We start from the raw sequence: 15,788 nt of genomic DNA on the forward strand, positions 1-15,788 counted from the left end.
GTAGGCTCCCTGGCATGGCCATCCTTAGGTCGCTGGTTCAACTCCGGCTTGAAGGAGTCACCTTTTGCTCCTCACACACATCCCACACTGGCACTACTTCCCCCTGGGCACACCCAGAATGAGCTCCCCAGGCATGAGCCATTGTCTGACTTTGGGAAGATGATGAGCCAAGGCATTTTTGGGTGAACGCTTGGTGACAGCCAGTGGTTCAGAGCCCTGGAGTTGTCTGCAGTCCCCCCTAAGAGGAAAGTGAGTGGGTGGGTGGTAGTGTGAAAGTAAAGTTGATTAGGGGGGCTCAGGCTTTGGGTGCAGGGCACTCTGGGTCAGGGCTGGGTGCCTGGGAGGGGAGAGGAGCTGGGTGAGAGGCTGCAGGGAGGGGAATTAGCTCCAAGTGGTAGGCACTCGCTTAGCATGTGAGAGGTAGCGGGATCGATGCCCGCATTCTCCAATGCTTTTCATTCCTTCTTGCCTGGAGCTGCACTGCGAAGAGGAGCACAGCGTCTAGGACTATGTCCATGGCAAAATGGGCTGTGAACTGAAGGAATGATTTCTCTCACTTTGTTCTGAGTATGATGGAAAGGATCCAGAATATTGTGCCCATCCTTGGGCCTCCATGTATAAGACAGTCATTGACCAAGTGCAAAGAGCTCAGAATAATGCCTCCAGGACACTTGGAAGCAGGTGCACTTGCCCTTTGAGGTGAGGCTGTTGAATGTGGCTTTGTGCAGATCTTGAAGAAGAAAGGGCTGTGTGGGAGATAAGCAAGCACTTATCAAAATGCCTATCAGGAGGTTATTGATTCAACAGTTAGGCCTTTTGCTGTGGTGATTAATGGAGGAAAGAAAAACAACAGGCCACAACTGAAGCAGCAGAGGTTCTAGTTTTTTCTCACCTATGAGACAATGAAAACCTAAAAAGAGTTAATGTCTCAAACACTTGGTAGCAGAGGAAAGGACTGCTTCCATACTGATGAGATAAGGTGCAGTTAGAAAACAGTATCTTTCAATGCAGAATAACATTTTCCTTGGTTCAGCTTCCTTATCTTGGGTAACTATCTCCAAAACCAGGTATCAGACAGAACTGCTCTTGTCTCTCTGACATCTGTGAAGGGAATTGAAACCATGAAGCCCCTAATCCCCTTCTGAAAAGTTTGAGAATAACAAAATGCGCGTGCATGAGGGTTAGTCTACAAATAGCACAACAGAGATGGGTGGGGTGTGCAACTACCACCCGAAGGAACTGAACCAGAGGCACCACTGGAACCCTGGCTGGTGATCCAGATCTTTTCCTCTATGTCTATCTTCTTCTCTTTCTTTCTTCTTCTCTTCCTCTTCTTAAAAGTTTAAATTGCTGCTCCTGTTGGCTGTTCTGAAAAGTTTAGATCACTGCTGCCATGGGCCATTCAACTTATAATAAGGCTTAAACTTATTCAACTTACAATAAATTTTAAACTGCTGCTGTGATAAATGAAATTTTCTAATTGATCGTTTGGCATTGTTTTGCCTTAATTTAGCCCAAAGGTATCCTGAGTGTTACTTGCCTCCAGGACTGCCTTCTAGGAACCTGATGTTTTACAGCTATCCCAGAAAAAATGGTCCAAGAACACCCTCTCAGGACCTGCCTGACACCTCCTCAGGTCAGCATGGTGGGAGAAGAATGCTGCCCTGGAGTCTACATGCTTGGAGGTTGGTGTGATCTGACTGGCTGAAATCTTGAGCAAAATGATGGGATCCCTCATTTAGGGTTGCTTGGAGGAGAAAATGGAGATAGAGATGCCCTGAGGACTCGTTCAAACTGATTGCTTTGAGAACACAATCATGGACTCAGAGCAGAGAGAAGACCCTGATAGTCTGTTGGTATCTGCTGGTGTAGTGGAGAGTTGCTGGTTCTCTCACATGGTGACCATCACTTCTTGTGTGGGCAGTAAATGCCTGAAGAGGCCTGAATGGCCCTCACCAGCCTCATGTGGGGTTTGCATCTCCAACCATCAGCGCAGGAGTTCTCCTTATGTTCACATCTGGGCCTTCACTTTCTTTCTGTGTTGAAAATCAGGAGTCCTGGTCTCTAGCTCAGTAATGGCCACAGCCATAGCTCTATCAAGGCACAGTGACCTTGGATCCAAACCTGATATGCAGATGAATGCCCTGCATTGACCTAACCCCTGGCTTGTCAGTCTGGACCTGCCTGTCAGTCACTGGACATGATCATCACTCTGACCTCTGCAGTGACTTCCTTGGTTGCAGTTGTCCCTGCTTTGTCATGGTGATAGTGCCTTCTGTTCTGGATTATTGCTTCAAGTGAGCCACCATGGCTGTGGCTATCCTGGCCAGGGGTTGTAGGCTTGAAATGCAATGTGAAATAAGTCAAGTCTCTTATTTCCTGCAGAGGAGGGTCATGTAAATCCAAGGGAGTGGTGTGAGACTGGAATGATTGGATGACTGTGTAATATTTGAGGTATCAAAACTACATGCTTCCTTCAATAGCTCAGCTGGTAGAGTGGAGGACTGTAGGCTCCCTGGCATGGCCATCCTTAGGTCGCTGGTTCAACTCTGGCTCAAAGGAGTGACCTCTTGGCTCTGGCACACATCCTGCACTGGCACTGCTGACTTTTGGTCCTGCCCAGGGAGTTCCCCATAATGAGCTGCTCAGTCATGAGCTTTTGCCTGAGGTTGGGAAGATAAGTGGCCAAGGTATTTTTGGGTAAACCCTGGCCACGGGAAGTTGATTCTGCCACTGTGCTTGCCTGCAGTCATCTCCAGCAGGAAAGTGAGTGGGTAGGTTGGTGGTGTGAGGGTGGGGTTATTGGGAAGCCCAGGCTTTGGGTGCAGGGCTGGGTGCCTGGGAGGGGAGAGGAGTGGGGTCAGAGGCTGCAGGGAGGGGAATTAGCTCAAGTGGTAGAGCGCTCGCTTAGCATGTGAGAGGTAGCGGGATCGATGCCCGCATTCTCCAATGCTTTTCATTCCCCTTGCTTGGACACAGGGCTCTTTGCCAGGACCTGTGGGTGCTCATAGTATATCCAGAATGCAAAGAATAAGATGACATCCGGGTCTCCATGGGCAATTTAACAGAGGTTTCTCCCTCTTTGCTTGATAAACATCAAAAGTCATCTAAAGTATCGTACCCCATTTTGAGATCTTCTAAGCAGAAAAATAGTCAAAGAGAACTGTCTGTGGAGTGCCACCAAGAATCTCAAGGAATGGAGAGGTTTCTCTGTGTGGATGGGATGAGTGGATATAGAGAAAGAGAGGTTCAGAGGACTTACACATGACCTTTTGACTTAGAGGAGGTTTCAAAGCAGAATGGCTATATATGTGTCATCTGCTTGGGAAGAGGGCAAAAGGCAGCACAGTGAAAGGGAAGCAAGGGAAAATGCAGCAGGACATGGGTGAGCTCTGTATGGCCCTAAGGAGAGTCTATCTGCTCATGAAGAAAATTATGTCCAAGGAGCTTTTGGAGCATTTCTGTTTGTGGTTTGCATGAGTGATGGGCTAAAGTGTTGAGCAAGGAGGTGTGATGTAGGAGCTGAGGCTGTTTGAAGGAAGATGTGGCAATAGAAGCATGATGTTGCACTGCAGCTTGGGAAAAATGCTGAGTGTGTGCTGGGTGAGGTCCCCTGAGCATGTTCCCATGCTTCCTTCGATAGCTCAGCTGGTAGAGCGGAGGACTGTAGGCTCCCTGGCACGGCCATCCTTAGGTCGCTGGTTCAACTCCGGCTCGAAGGAGTCACCTTTTGCCTCTCACACACATCCCACACTGGCACCACTGCCTTGTTCTGATCCTGCCCAGGGCACTCCCCAGAATGAGCTGCCCAGCCATGAGCTCTTGCCTAAGCTGTGATAACCAGGCAAGGCATTTTTTTGGTGAGCCCTTGGGCAGGGGATGGTGATTCTGACCATGGGGCTTGTCTGCAGGAGTGTGAGTGGATTGGTTGGTGGTGTGACAGTGATATGAATGGGAGGCACAGGCTTTGGGTGCAGGGCACTCTGGGTCAGGGCTTGGTCAGGCCTGGGAGGGGAGAGGAGCTGGGTGAGAGGCTGCAGGGAGGGGAATTAGCTCAAGTGGTAGAGCACTCGCTTAGCATGTGAGAGGTAGTGGGATCGATGCCCGCATTCTCCAATGCTTTTCATTCATCCTTGCCTGGATACAGGGCCTTTTGGTGAGAGTCCCCCTATCCTCTGAAGGGTAAGGAAACCTGGGAAGTAAAGTAGATGACAGCATCCCGGACTTCTCCAGGAGCAAGGCCTCTGGATTGAGAAAAGGTATTATCTGACTTTCCTCTTCATTGGATAGATGCCATTTAGAATTGTGTACCTGTTATATATAAGTTTATATAGGTTTTTTGCTATAATAGAACTAATTTTCTTCCTAATACCTGTGTTTTGGATTCAGGGTGTGAATAATGTTGGTTACACACTCCTGTTATAGACCTTGGTAAGCAGAGTTTATGCAAAGCCAAGGACTTTTCAGCTTCTTGCACCATCCGATCAGCAAGGAGACTGGGGGGTGCAAGAAACTGGGAGGAGACACAGATGGGACAGGTGGCCTCAGCTGACCAAAGGAATGTTCCATACCACATGACATCAGGCTCAGTATATACTAGGGAGAAAGATGGCTGGGGCCCACTTCTTATAAACTGTCTGGGCATTGCTCTGCAGGTGTTGAGCAATTGTGTTGTATGTCACTTACTTTGTGTTATCTCATTCTGTTGTTATTATTATTGATATTTCCCCCTTCCTTTTCTGTCCTTTTGAACTGTCTTTTTCTGAATCCACAAATTTTGCTTTTTTCTCCCAGTTCCCTCCAAAGACCCTCTTGGTGGTGGGGTGTGTGAGCAGTTGTGTAGGGTTTAACTGCCTGCTGGGTTAAACCACAACAGCCCTTTTTGGTGCCCAACATAATTTTTGGGCTTGAAGGGTTGAGATAATGACAAATCTGAGTAGAGTACATTAAAACAAATTTCTTTTAAGCATTCATTATATCACTGTAATAATAGCTAATCCTGATGTTGATTTATTTACTCTCCGAGTTGAGAGTAAATAAATTTCTGTTCTCAGGGTTGGGTTACATAACATCTTACTTGCTCTGAATATTTCTTGTTGTGCTGTTTATCGCCTCTGGGGGCTGGGATAAGGTTATCATGTTGTCAAACTTTGTAACACTGGTTTAGGATACGATAAAACTGATGGTCATGAGACTAATTTATTTGTAATCAAGTATTCTTATCTTCTCCATACTTCTAGAGCCATCTATTGGAAACTATTCCTAATTACATCCTTTATCTTTCCTCCTAGAGGCAATCTGTGGGGCATACACTTCCCACATCTTCCCCTTCTCCTCCAGGGTAATTACAATAGCTCTTGAGAATTATGAATGTAGTCAGGATGTTCAAAGCAATATGTTCTTATTGCTATGTCTCCTGATTGTATTTCAGGCCTTGTTTAGAATTAAACAACTATTTGAGGATATCACCCAGATAACTGCCCTGAGCCTGAGCATATATTGTGGCAGGATGTGTGGGATAGTACAGGCAAGTATGTACGACAATGGGCATCTCGAATATTCTGGAATTTCACCTCCAAACAAGTTCAGAATCCCGAAAAACTAGTGAAATATTTGGAAGAAGTATGCTGCCAGCCTGCTAATGCCAGAGAGAAAGAAATCACTGCAACATGCTGGGGCCTGGCCCATGCCTAGCAAGTCCTGTTCAACACTATTCAGTATCTTCAAGGGATAAGGTCTTTGGATCTGATGACAAAATGTCAGGCACTTTGGCTGTCCCAGTCCCAGTGACAGACACTGCATCTGAACCGAAGGACCCACCTGTACTGATACCATCTTCACTGGAAGAAATACTGGAAGTAGAAGTTAGCTCCTTTAGTAAGGGATGAAGGAACCTCTTCTAAGAGTCAGCAGCAGGAAGAAGACTGGTCCAAAATGGGGCCATTACAAGAACAAGAGGAGGAAGAGAGGTGGCTGCAGACTGAAGACGAAGAACACATAAATGAGGTGTTAACCATCTCATCCCTGTATTATATAGGTGGTCTTGGTCACACCAGCCAAGACCCCCTGATTCCCATGTATAAGCTGACTGGTCAGCTGGGAAGCCCTGGAGGGATCAGCAGGAGTCACTCGCCCTGTAACAGTTTCACATGGCCACTGTGAAAATCTGATTGAGAGTGGAGACCAACAGTAGATTATAGTACCTTGAATGAAGCCATGCTGTTGCTAAGTGATGCCATGCCAGACAGGCCAGATCTTCAATTTAAACTGAAGGCAGTTTGTATCAAAGGCAGCCAGATTGTGGCCTGCCACAATCAATATCACTAGCATGCTTTTCTCAATCCCTTTGGCAGCAGAGTCAGGTCACAATTTGCTTTCATTTGGAGGGGCATCCAGTACACCTGCCCTAGAGGTGGCAATCCAGCCCTACCATTTTCCATGGACTTAACCAGACTGCACTAGAATAGGAACACCTGCAATACATTGATGACTTCATCATATGGGGAAACACAGCAGACAAAGTTTTTGAGAAGGGAAAGAAAAAAGGAATTGGGAGGAATTGGGAGGAGACAGCCAGAACAGTTGACCCCAGCTGGCCAAAGGAATATTCCCTACCATATGGCGTCATGCTCAGTATATAAATTAGGGGAAAAGAAGGCTGGGAGCTGCTGTTCAAGAACTCACTGGGCATCATTCATTGAGTGTAAAGCAACTGCGTTGTGCATCATGTGATTTGTATACTTTAGTTCTATTAATATTAGAGTTATTATTATTATTATTATTATTGTTGTTGTTGTTATTTCACTTTCCATTTATTTTCTGTCCTAATAAACCATCTTTTTCTCACCCTGTGAATTTTACTCCCACTGTGGGGAAGGGCATGAGTGATCAGTTGTGTGATGTTTAATGGCCTGCAAAGTAAAGCCATGACAGTGCCCAAATTTGTTCCTCTGTGTAGAAGACATATGTGGACCATGTGCAGTGACCTCAGAAAAAGGCCATCAGTATGCTTGGGAGCAGGTGATTCCACACACAGGAAAGGACATCAATGGAATGGAGGAATCTCAGTGGAGGTACACGAAGAACATCACAGAATGGAGGGACTGCTCTACATGGATGAGCAAGAACACTGAGAATGTTCAGACTGTTGAAGAAGAGAATCAAAGGACTTAAGCATGACCTTCATGCTTGTAGGAGATGACAGAGTAGAGGAAATGCTGTCCTTTATCTGATAATTGAGCAGAGGGCTGAAGACAGCACAGTGAAAGGGAATCAAGGGAAAATGCAGCAGGTTCTGTATGGCCCTCAGGAGAGTCTATCTGTAGAAGATGACATCCAAGGAGCTTTTGGAGCATTTCTGATGGGCTAAATTGTTGAGCAGGGTGCTGTGATGTTGGAGCTGAGGTTGCTTGAAGGAAGATGTGGCAATAGAAGCATGATGTTGCACTGCAGCTTGGGAAAATTCAGGGTGAGTATGTGCTGGGTGAGGTCCCCATGGCATATGCCCATGCTTCCTTCGATAGCTCAGCTGGTAGAGCGGAGGACTGTAGGCTCCCTGGCACGGCCATCCTTAGGTCGCTGGTTCAACTCCGGCTCGAAGGAGTCACCTTTTGCTCCTCACACACATCCCACACTGGCACTACTTCCCCCTGGGCACACCCAGAATGAGCTCCCCAGGCATGAGCCATTGTCTGACTTTGGGAAGATGATGAGCCAAGGCATTTTTGGGTGAACGCTTGGTGACAGCCAGTGGTTCAGAGCCCTGGAGTTGTCTGCAGTCCCCCCTAAGAGGAAAGTGAGTGGGTGGGTGGTAGTGTGAAAGTAAAGTTGATTAGGGGGGCTCAGGCTTTGGGTGCAGGGCACTCTGGGTCAGGGCTGGGTGCCTGGGAGGGGAGAGGAGCTGGGTGAGAGGCTGCAGGGAGGGGAATTAGCTCAAGTGGTAGAGCACTCGCTTAGCATGTGAGAGGTAGCGGGATCGATGCCCGCATTCTCCAATGCTTTTCATTCATCCTTGCCTGGATACAGGGCCCTTTGTCAGGCATCCATCTGACCTCTGGGGAGGCTGTGGAGAAATATACGGTGTGCCCAGGATTTGCAGAGGAGGATAACATCAAGAGCACTATGGGCAGTTTAATGAATTAATTGATTTTCTCATTCTTTGATTGTGTCCTACGTAACCCAAAATATTACTGTATTCCATATCCATCTGTGCCCAGAATTGTTACTCTCTCTGGAAAGCCTTGTGGCTGGAAATGGAACTGCAGGGCTGTGGCCTTGCCAGATCTTCTAAAAGCCAGGGTCGCTCTGGTATAGCTCTCTCTTGTCTCTTGGTTTTTGCTCTTTCCTTTTCATTCTCACAGAGAGAGAGCTGAGGCAGAGTGGGTAGAAGCTCCCCTTGGTTTTCTTTTGTCTTCTTTCCTGAGAGGGGTGCCTCAGACTTGCAAGGAGCCACATTTTGTGGTCCTGGACTGCTTCAAAGCAAATTTCACCTGTCTACAGTCACAACGTCACACCAAGAAAAGCGCAACAGCCCCACTCTACATGGCTGTCCCAACCTGCCGGCAGTGTCCAGTGGAAGTGGGAAGGCATGGAGTCTGAGTCACTCCTGCCAACTGCCTGCTGTTTCTCCTCATGAAAATGTGAAGTCCCCATGTAAGTTCCAGCTGGATTGAGTTTCAGCTGCTGGAGTGCCTTTTTTGACAGAGCTGCTGCCACCAGAGAGATAGAAAGGGCATTTGTCTGGTTTTGGAATAGAGGTTTTCTTTTTTTTTTTTTGCCCATGTTCTCTGCTGCTTAGGGAGGGGAATTAGCTCAAGTGGTAGAGCGCTCGCTTAGCATGTGAGAGGTAGCGGGATTGATGCCCGCATTCTCCAATGCTTTTCATTCATCCTTGCCTGGATACAGGGCCCTTTGTCAGGCATCCATCTGACCTCTGGGGAGGCTGTGGAGAAATATACGGTGTGCCCAGGATTTGCAGAGGAGGATAACATCAAGAGCACTATGGGCAGTTTAATGAATTAATTGATTTTCTCATTCTTTGATTGTGTCCTACGTAACCCAAAATATTACTGTATTCCATATCCATCTGTGCCCAGAATTGTTACTCTCTCTGGAAAGCCTTGTGGCTGGAAATGGAACTGCAGGGCTGTGGCCTTGCCAGATCTTCTAAAAGCCAGGGTCGCTCTGGTATAGCTCTCTCTTGTCTCTTGGTTTTTGCTCTTTCCTTTTCATTCTCACAGAGAGAGAGCTGAGGCAGAGTGGGTAGAAGCTCCCCTTGGTTTTCTTTTGTCTTCTTTCCTGAGAGGGGTGCCTCAGACTTGCAAGGAGCCACATTTTGTGGTCCTGGACTGCTTCAAAGCAAATTTCACCTGTCTACAGTCACAACGTCACACCAAGAAAAGCGCAACAGCCCCACTCTACATGGCTGTCCCAACCTGCCGGCAGTGTCCAGTGGAAGTGGGAAGGCATGGAGTCTGAGTCACTCCTGCCAACTGCCTGCTGTTTCTCCTCATGAAAATGTGAAGTCCCCATGTAAGTTCCAGCTGGATTGAGTTTCAGCTGCTGGAGTGCCTTTTTTGACAGAGCTGCTGCCACCAGAGAGATAGAAAGGGCATTTGTCTGGTTTTGGAATAGAGGTTTTCTTTTTTTTTTTTTGCCCATGTTCTCTGTGCTTGTTGTTTAGGGGGAGTTTTTTGTAACCATGGAGGTTTGGTATCTGTATTGTTTTGGGGTTTTTTTCTCTCTTTTTGTTCTCTCTGTCCACAAGCAGTTGAAAGAGGGGGAGGGTTGCCACTGTCTTTGTCTCTCCATATGCAATCCTTCATGGAGAGTGCCATCTTGGGCAGAGGGTTTTCTCTTCCACTTTTAATCTCTCCTTGTTCGCAGGGAGTCTGTGAGATTTAGAAACTTTGCAACTAGTGATTATTATTGTTATTTTTCTTGTCTGTTGCTATTTCACATTTTTGGTAAACTTATTTACCAAAAATTTGGAAAAGAATTATTTATTTGGAAAACCTATTTTTCATTTATATCTACTCATGTTCCTCTCTACTTATTGGTGGAAGGGGATTGGCTAAAAATAAATGGGAAGTAACTAGTTTTAAGGTGTCTACCCCTACTACTGTCTGGGTTTAAGCTTGACTTAAACCCAGACAGTTTGGCAGTTCTCAAAGATCAAGCCCAGTTCGGAAAAGGACATTAATGAAATGGGACAACCTCAGTGGTGGGCCACCAAGAATCACAAGGAATCACTTGATTTCTTTTTAAGGATGGGCTGAGGAGAGTGGGCATGTTCAGTTTAAAGAAAGAGAGGTTCTGAGGACTTGCAGATGACCTTGTGGTACATCAATGTAGGTCACAAAATTGAGAAATAGCTATTTTTTTTTTCTCTTATGCTTGAGCGGAGAGAAAAAGACAGCAGAGTAAAAGGGAATCAAGGGAAAATGCAGCAGGACATGGGTGAGCTCTGTATGGCCCTAAGGAGGGTCCATGTGCAGAAGATGACTTCCAAGGAACTTATGGACATTTCTGTGGTTTGCATGAGTGATGAGCTAAAGTGTTGAGCAAGGAGGTGTGATGTAGGAGCTGAGGCTGTTTGAAGGAAGATGTGGTAATAGAGACATGATGTTGCACTGCAGCTTGGGAAAAATGCAGGGTGAGTATGTGCTGGGTGAGGTCCTCATGGCATATGCCCATGCTTCCTTCGATAGCTCAGCTGGTAGAGCGGAGGACTGTAGGCTCCCTGGCACGGCCATCCTTAGGTCGCTGGTTCAACTCCGGCTCGAAGGAGTTACCTTTTGCTCCTCACACACATCCCACACTGGCACCACTGCCTTGTTCTGATCCTGCCCAGGGCACTCCCCAGAATGAGCTGCCCAGCCATGAGCTCCTGCCTAAGCTGTGATAACCAGGCAAGGCATTTTTTGGTGAACCTTGGGCAGGGGATGGTGATTCTGACCATGGGTGCTGTCAGCAGTCACCTCCAGCAGGACTGTGAGTGGATGAGTTGGTGTGACAGTGATAAGAATGGGAGTGTGACAGTGATAAGAATGGGAGGCGCAGGCTCTGGGTGCAGGGCACTCTGGGTCAGGGCTGGGTGCCTGGGAGGGGAGAGGAGCTGGGTGAGAGGCTGCAGGGAGGGGAATTAGCTCAAGTGGTAGAGCGCTTGCTTAGCATGTGAGAGGTAGCGGGATCGATGCCCGCATTCTCCAGTGCTTTTCATTCCCCTTGCTTGGACACATGGCCCTTTACCAGAGGTCCATCTGTCCCCTGAGGAGATTTATGGTGTGCCCTGAATTTACAGATAAGGCAGACATCTAGGGTTGTATCAAGATTACTACGGGCAGTTTAACAGAAGAAATTATCCTCTTTCTTTGCTTGACAGTTCTCAAGTATCAAGCGAAGTACAGAAAAGGACATCAAGGGAATGGAATCAACCTCAGTGGAGGGCTGCTAAGAATCTTAAGTAACTGATAGATTTCTCTTTCAGGATCAGCTGAGGAGAGTGGGCATGTTCAGTTTGGAGAAAGAGATGTTTGGAGGACTCGTTGCAGTGTTTAGGCATAGGTTACAGAACAGAGAAATGGCTGTAATTTTGTTTTGTCTTATGCCTGAGCAGAGAGCAAAAGACAGCACAGTGAAAACGAATCAAAGTAATATGCAGGAGGATCTAGGTAAGGTCTGTGTGGCCATGAAGAGAGTCCATGTGTAGAAGATGATGTCCAAGGAGCTTTTGGAGCATTTCTGTTTGTGGTTTGCATGAGTGATGGACTAAGGTGTTGAGCAAGGAGGTGTGATGTTGGAGCTGAGGCTGTTTGAAGGAAGATGTGGTAATAGAGGCATGACGGTGCACTGTGGCCTGGCAAAAGTGCTGGGTGAGGTTCTGGAGGTGTTCCCATGCTTCCTTCGATAGCTCAGCTGGTAGAGCGGAGGACTGTAGGCTCCCTGGCACGGCCATCCTTAGGTCGCTGGTTCAACTCCGGCTCGAAGGAGTCACCTTTTGCCTCTCACACACATCCCACACTGGCACCACTGCCTTTTGGTTCTGCCCAGGGGCCTCCCCAGAGTGAGTGCCTAGTTGTGAGCTCTTGTCTAAGTTTGGGAATACTACTGCCCCAGCAGTTTTGAGTGAACCCTTGGGCAGGGGATGGTGATTCTGAGCTCTGAAGTTGGCCAAATCTTCTCCAGCTGGAATGTGAGTGGGTGGGTTGGTGTTATGAGAATGATATGTATGGGAGGCACAGGCTCTGGGTGCAGAGCACTCTGGGTCAGGGCTGGGTGCCTGGAAGGGGAGAGGAGCTGGGTGAGAGGCTGCAGGGAGGGGAATTAGCTCAAGTGGTAGAGCGCTCGCTTAGCATGTGAGAGGTAGCGGGATCGATGCCCGCATTCTCCAATGCTTTTCATTCCCCTTGCCTGGACCATAGGTGCTGTGTCCTGTTGTGGCTGTGGGGAACCTGGGGTGCACCCAGAGGCTGTGTCAGGAGTAGAAGGGGCCATTGGCATAGGTATGATTAAGCCATTATCCCTGCTCGCTAAATGGCATGAAGAGTGCTGTACATATTTTCTAATAAATTTCTTAGTCACCACTGTACTGTCACAGAGGTGTTGACCTTTTGGAGCAAGTCCAGAGGAGGCACAACATGATTAGATTACATTAGAAGGATGGTACTCCTTTCCTGGGAGGAAAGGCCAGAAGAATTTGGACTATTCAGACTGGAAAAGAGAAATCTTTAGTGTGACATAATTGGAGTTTCTCAGTACTTAGGCAGGGTCTACAAGAAAGCTGGAGCAGGGCTTTTGACATGGGGGTGTAGTGATACGGCAAGGGGTAATGGCTAGAAATTGAAAGAGGCAAAGTTTAGATTAGATATTACAAAGAAATTCTTCACTGTGAGGTTGGTGATGCACTGGAATTGGTTGCTCAGAGAAGCTGTGGATGACCTATCCCTGGAAGTGCTCAAGGCCAGATTGGATGAGACTTTGAACAACTTGGTCTAGTCTGAGCAACCCTGGGCAGAGGATTGGAACTAGATGATCTTTAAGGTCCCTTCCAACACAAACCACTCTATGAGTCTGTGATTTTCTTGTAAGTAGTCTATCAAACAGGATCTTTTGAAACTTCTGAAGAAAAGAAATCCAGTATCTATCTCTCTGCATATTACTTCACTGTCAGACAAGAAACCATAAGTCAAAGTACAGTTTCATTTATTATGCCAAAAAAAAGATTCTAGAATTATTTTTGTATTATACTGAAGATAAACAGATCTTTGAAATTCTGCTGATTAAAAGCTCATTAGCTTTACTCCCTGATAAATTAGATTGTGCCAAACTCCAAATAAAATCACACAGTCATGTCTGTCATGTTTATTAAAAAGCAAATTTTGCCCTGGGCTGTGGTGGTATAATTAACAGTGACTTAATTAATAATGGCAGGAAACTCAGAATCAGGTATGGCTGGTTTTATACCTTGTACTAAAGAATACCATTTCAGCAGCAGATTTTTGGATTAACATAAATTAAATTATAATTAAAGCAAATCTATGAGACTGACTCATCATTTTATCTTGCAAATATTTACAGCTACTCTATTAAAAGTGAATCCCTCTGACATTTCCACTTTAGTCAGAAGCAGCCTTTTTTTTCTCTAATTACTAATAAAGATGGAGGAAGCACCACTGTCAGTTTTGCCATAGATCACTGTGTAAATCATCCATATTCATGCTCAGCATTAAATAGAGTTAATTGCATTCTACATTCTTCCATGACAACTTTCTCCTTTGGGTATTTCCAGAAAATTAAATGTAAAAACAATTGGAAACATGAAGTTTGAGACAGAAGATGACTTCTATAGCCAGGCTGTACTACAGAGACACAGAAGGTGCAAGTCATAAGTGAATTTGATACCATAGTATGCTTTTTCCCCAGTGGTATAATTATGCAAGACAACAGAACCATGGGATGTCAATAGTTATACTTCCATTGTATGAAGAGTTTGGACATTCACTACTTTTGCCTTCATTGAATATGTGCCTTTAGGAACAGAAAGCAGGAGAAATGCAATTTGTTGAAAAGCATGGAGGACAGAGTCTTGCCAAAATTCAAGCTAAATGTTGCAAGTAGATCTAGTTCATAAACCTTTTTGAGTTAATATATATTCTTATATTCAATAGGAAAAGTAAGCTGTGTTAAGTTTGCCTGGTAATACAGTGCAACTAACAATAGCCAGAATTGTGCTCTAATAAAAATTTTACAATATTTATTAAACATGCAAGTACATGTCTGATATACTTCAGAGTCAAGAACATCTACTTCACATGTGACATTAAATTTTTTTGTCTTTCAACAGCAGCTGAGCAAATTTAAGGGCAAAATTACCCATAAAATCTTCTGGTCTTACTTCTAGGTCTTGTTAATTTCAACAATTAAATATTTGCCACCATTTTGATAACTTGTGTTTGACTCAAACTATTCTTAATATCCTCTCTTCTTTTTCAATAAAAAACCTAGCATTTCTGTGCCAGTATTTTTCAATAGTTGGTTACACTCACAGTTAATACCATGTACCTCTTTTTCAGCTCAAATAATTTTCAGATCCCAAGCTCTGCTTTTGGTTATGCCTGCCTTCATGAAGTGAACAGCTATCTCACACCTAGGAATTTTCCCCTTCAAGGACATTACACACTCTAATTAAATAATCTATCTTTTTCATTTCTTCTAAATAATCTTCTTTTTCCTTTCTGACAAGATAAACTGATTGAACTCATGTCTCTTACTCTAGATCTCAAACTGTCATTACAGCACTTGCATTAGCTTTACTTTTCAACAAACTTCAGGAAAAATACTAACACAAGAACTGGGTGCAGTATTCACATAGCCCAGGTTAGTTTATCCCAACAGTCTGACCTCCCAATTCACTTAGATTAAAATGTTTCAGATTATTCACAGACTGCTTGTGGGATGAAATCAGTAGATTCACATTGCATCATCTCTGATCCTCTTCAGGCTCACAAATTTTAAAAGAAGAAAGGATTGTGACAATGAATGCCTACTGTACAGGCAACTCAAAAGATTTTACCATCATAATCATGCCAGAAATAAGCATTTTTAGACCTATTGCAAAGCACATTTTACATACCTGTAGGACTTTTTAATCTCATCATGTGTTGCTCCCTTCTCCAGTGCCAGGATTTCATATAACGCTTCACCTGATGTTGACAAAGCACGTTGCCTTTGTTCAGCCATGATAGCAGTGCATTACCAAAGCTGCTAATGTAGAACATCATTTAAAATACCAGGGACTGCAAGTATATAGAGGTAGCATTTCTTACCATTCATTTTAATAGATTTTTTTCAGGCAGCAAAAGGTTGAAAATACATGAAAGTGAATCTAGAATAAAATCTCTTCTATATTATCTTCTGTCCTTTTAATATATTTTACAATTAGGAAAAAATTAGAAAATGGAAAAGCAAAAACCAAAGAACAGAAGATTTTGTGTTGGGTAGAATGTTCATATTAAAGATTTGATGTCTTGCTGTCACTGAAATGAATAGATAAATTTGCTATAGCATTAATACTCAAACACCTTATTTCCACCTAGTTTTATTTGTGTTTGTTTACATTTTTCTTTACTAAGTCTTGGGGGAATTATTCCACTATTTGTGGAGGCTATTGACTTTTTACAGTGGGGTAGGAGCTTTGTACCTCTGAGTATTACCTAATGCAATGAAGTGGAGAATTTTTGCTTTCTTAACACAAGGGCTCAAGTTCAGCCTCACCAATCTTAGGCGCT

General features: G+C 45.0%; 1 protein-coding gene and 7 non-coding genes across 8 annotated transcripts in view; 7 read left to right on the forward strand and 1 right to left on the reverse strand.

The window, feature by feature from the left end:
- Positions 1–15,240, reverse strand: part of LOC102037548 (dnaJ homolog subfamily C member 5-like) — a 34,139-nt gene extending 18,899 nt beyond the window's left edge. The window contains exon 1 of the mRNA XM_005423042.1: positions 15,134–15,240. Coding sequence (XP_005423099.1) covers positions 15,134–15,240 — 107 coding nt within the window. The remainder of the gene's footprint in view (positions 1–15,133) is intronic.
- TRNAA-AGC lies at positions 2,877–2,949 on the forward strand. The gene has a single exon. It is a non-coding gene; the product is annotated as a tRNA-Ala (tRNA).
- On the forward strand, positions 3,634–3,722 carry TRNAY-GUA. The gene is given in 2 exon segments: positions 3,634–3,670; positions 3,687–3,722. It is a non-coding gene; the product is annotated as a tRNA-Tyr (tRNA).
- TRNAY-GUA lies at positions 7,514–7,602 on the forward strand. The gene is given in 2 exon segments: positions 7,514–7,550; positions 7,567–7,602. It is a non-coding gene; the product is annotated as a tRNA-Tyr (tRNA).
- On the forward strand, positions 7,922–7,994 carry TRNAA-AGC. Its single transcript has one exon. It is a non-coding gene; the product is annotated as a tRNA-Ala (tRNA).
- TRNAY-GUA lies at positions 10,700–10,788 on the forward strand. The gene is given in 2 exon segments: positions 10,700–10,736; positions 10,753–10,788. It is a non-coding gene; the product is annotated as a tRNA-Tyr (tRNA).
- On the forward strand, positions 11,902–11,990 carry TRNAY-GUA. Its single transcript is given in 2 exon segments — positions 11,902–11,938; positions 11,955–11,990. It is a non-coding gene; the product is annotated as a tRNA-Tyr (tRNA).
- TRNAA-AGC lies at positions 12,319–12,391 on the forward strand. The gene has a single exon. It is a non-coding gene; the product is annotated as a tRNA-Ala (tRNA).
- Positions 15,241–15,788: the final 548 nt, after the last annotated feature.

This window comes from Geospiza fortis, unplaced genomic scaffold, assembly GCF_000277835.1.
Source record: "Geospiza fortis unplaced genomic scaffold, GeoFor_1.0 scaffold121, whole genome shotgun sequence".
In the NCBI taxonomy this organism is placed as follows: Eukaryota; Metazoa; Chordata; class Aves; order Passeriformes; family Thraupidae; genus Geospiza; species Geospiza fortis.